Raw genomic sequence first — 2,872 nt, forward strand, 5'->3', positions numbered from 1 at the left:
TTTTTACCCAACCATACTGACACGAAAATTAACCACCCTCAAAACCCAACAATTTGGCTTTGCCTTATAGCTCTAAATTTCAACATTGCACCCTCATGTTGATAAAAGACAAGCAAACAGTCTAAAGAGTGCCATTTGGCTCCAAACATAGGGAGCTTTGACACCCATCACAAGTGCACAAACAACAAACAATTTAGCATAGGCTTAGAAGTATTGCATAACCTCTTCCTCATAAATTCCTACTTTATCACCATACATGTTAATTATCTTTTCTTCATCAATAAATACATATATAGCGTCCAATTTATCTTTGATTAGACAAGGTGATTCCTAGAGTGAAATTTACAATCTGATATCCATCACGAAAGTTCATCTAAGGCTAAGGAAAACTACATAAGAAGCATAATCATCTAGCAAAGTATAATATTTCATTTTCACAAAAAAATCAAATGAAAATTAGGAAGTCATTTACTTGAGAATGGGCAAATACAACTCAAGTTCTCACCAAATATTTTTGGCATTTGCACATTAATCCAGACCTTTAGGAACTAATCTTAAGATTGGCAAATGAAGGGTGTCAAAATGACAAACCACTTGCGTGAAATTATGTGTGTAGATTCTAGATGGAATAGAGCATAAATAAGTGAGCTTTTGCCATCATGACTAAATGGTAGATGGAGGTTGTAACCAATCATAGCTTCTTTATGGAGTCAAGTTGTCTTCTGTATTCATAATAAAACAATTATTGTGTAACCCAACAAAGGCATCAGACTTATCCACATATTCCATTGTGCTCATTCCAAGTCGCGGACACTCCCATAATAAATCGCTTGTGTGGAGCTTTTCTTGGTCATATAACTTATCAGAGTAGTCCATATTGATTTCCATGTTAATGATATTAGGAGTTTCCATAAGAAGTTCTTGCTCAATGGGGGAGTTAGCCTTACAATCAATTTGAGATAATGTGTGCTCTGTCATCATAGTATCGAGCACAAATTTTGCATGATCAACAACTATATGTGATGGGATGGTGACTTCTTCAATTGTAATTTTTGCATCTTGTGGAGTCTTGAGGCCCTTAGCATTGACCTTAATGAGCTCACAAAGGTCTAAATTACCTCCAACTTCTTGAATAATGTTATCCAATTGCAGAGGGGACATGTCAATCTCTCCATTGAGATATTGCAAGAGCATTACACGCCTTGTTTCATGAGACACTTGCTCTGCTTTTGTGCTAGGATCAAAACAAATGTCATCTTGGAGATAGTCCACCCTTCTTTTTTTCCCAATTTTCAATAAATTGTTTTGATCAATTCTCCTCTTGGGAAATTGATTAATGGACTTTAATGTTTGGGCTAAAAAGGGCACCATTTGTTGTTGCCAGAGCTCAGTGGCTTGAAGGCGTTGCTCCATGGATCTCAAATCTTGTTGTGCAGCTTGGTTCTCATTATCAAGCCTAACAACTTCAAGCATAATTGAGTTTTTAGCCCTTGTAAGGCTGCCTAATTCTCTCTCAAGGCCATTATTAATACCTGTGTTAGTTGCACCATGTGATGGGTTTGCCTTGCGCCTTTGAATGCTCCTCAAAAGGTGCTTTTGGCCCCTCAAAAACCTCTCGTTTGCAAACTCCCAACGGTCAGGATCCACTTTCCTAAATCCCTGCATATAGTAAAATATTAATGAATTATTCTTTGGAAAAGCTAAATACATTAAAATCAAATATTTTTTTTAAAGAATTTTCTTATTATTTAGCAACAAGCGAATCATTATTATTATTGGGAAACCCAAAATTCATTAGCTGTTAACCTTAATTAACCAACGACTAAGGCTAGCAGTCACCATTTATTGCACAGTTTTTTTGGAAAATGAATTGCTTACTTTTTTTTGAGCCTTTATATCAAATTGATTAAATCACTTGGAAATTTACCAGAATTAATTAAAGAGTTCAAGGTGAATTTAAAAAATCGACAGGCGGAAGAAAAAAAAAATCAAAGATTAAATTGTGGTAATTAAGCAGAAATTAAACTCACATATGTGCTAATTAAGCAGAAATTAAACTTACATATGTGTTGAGCTGCCGGACGAAGCTGGAGAAATTGTCGTGCTTGAAGAATTTGGGGAGGAGGGCACGTGAGAACTCACAGGGATCCCAAACCACGAAGCTGTTGCTGGTTGTGCTCCACGAAACTATGGCGTCTGTGAGGGGGTCGTCCACCATGCCATAGGTTTTGGACAGAAAAGGAGGGGGTAAATGGGCCAAATCATGCCCATAATTACTGCAATTATTATTATCTTCGTGTGGGTGCTGCTGTGAGAGCTTAATTATTTGCTTTGCAGAGTCCATGTTGATGCAAATTAACAAGATTACCCACATAGAGGCTCCATTATTGTGCAGAAGTATGGCTGAAGAGATGAAGCAAAAAAAAGAAGCAATTGGCTATGGATATAGTGTTTATAATTTAATAATTATAACTCAATTGTTGGTTAGCATGGAGGAAGCTAATGGTATTGGGGGGGGGAGATTAACTTAATTAATTAATGAAATGATGAGCTTAGGGTAGTGGATAGAAAGAAAATAACAGCATAATCTGAGCTTAGAGCGAGAATCTCGGCATGGATTAAGTCTGGCTATGGAAGTGTGTCAAGTTGATTGCTTAGTTATAGGAAGGGAGGCTATGGCGGTGCAAAAAGCGCAGCCATGTCACCATTAAATATCGATTGAACCTCAAAACTATCAGCATAAAAGCGCTTGGCGAATTTTATTAGGTGTAAATAAAATCAAATAAAATTTATTAGGCAGAAAAGAAACATTATATTTGGTATCAAGACGACGGAAGGAGCTCTACGGACACGACGTCCCGTCAAAATGGAC

At 36.8% G+C, this 2,872-nt stretch overlaps 1 protein-coding gene across 1 annotated transcript; it reads right to left on the reverse strand.

Moving 5' to 3' along the window:
• Positions 1–329: 329 nt before the first annotated feature.
• Positions 330–2,631, reverse strand: LOC147619520 (heat stress transcription factor A-2b-like). Its single transcript, XM_086773193.1, has 2 exons — positions 2,063–2,631; positions 330–1,659 (listed from the first exon to the last, which is right to left on the reverse strand). Exons 1-2 carry the CDS (start codon positions 2,372–2,374, stop codon positions 703–705), a joined length of 1,269 nt encoding a protein of 422 aa, XP_086629319.1. The 5' UTR covers positions 2,375–2,631; the 3' UTR covers positions 330–702.
• Between the last annotated feature and the right edge of the window lie 241 nt (positions 2,632–2,872).

Source organism: Cibotium barometz, chromosome 33 (assembly GCF_041138505.1).
Source record: "Cibotium barometz isolate CiBa-2024 chromosome 33, ASM4113850v1, whole genome shotgun sequence".
In the NCBI taxonomy this organism is placed as follows: domain Eukaryota; kingdom Viridiplantae; phylum Streptophyta; class Polypodiopsida; order Cyatheales; family Cibotiaceae; genus Cibotium; species Cibotium barometz.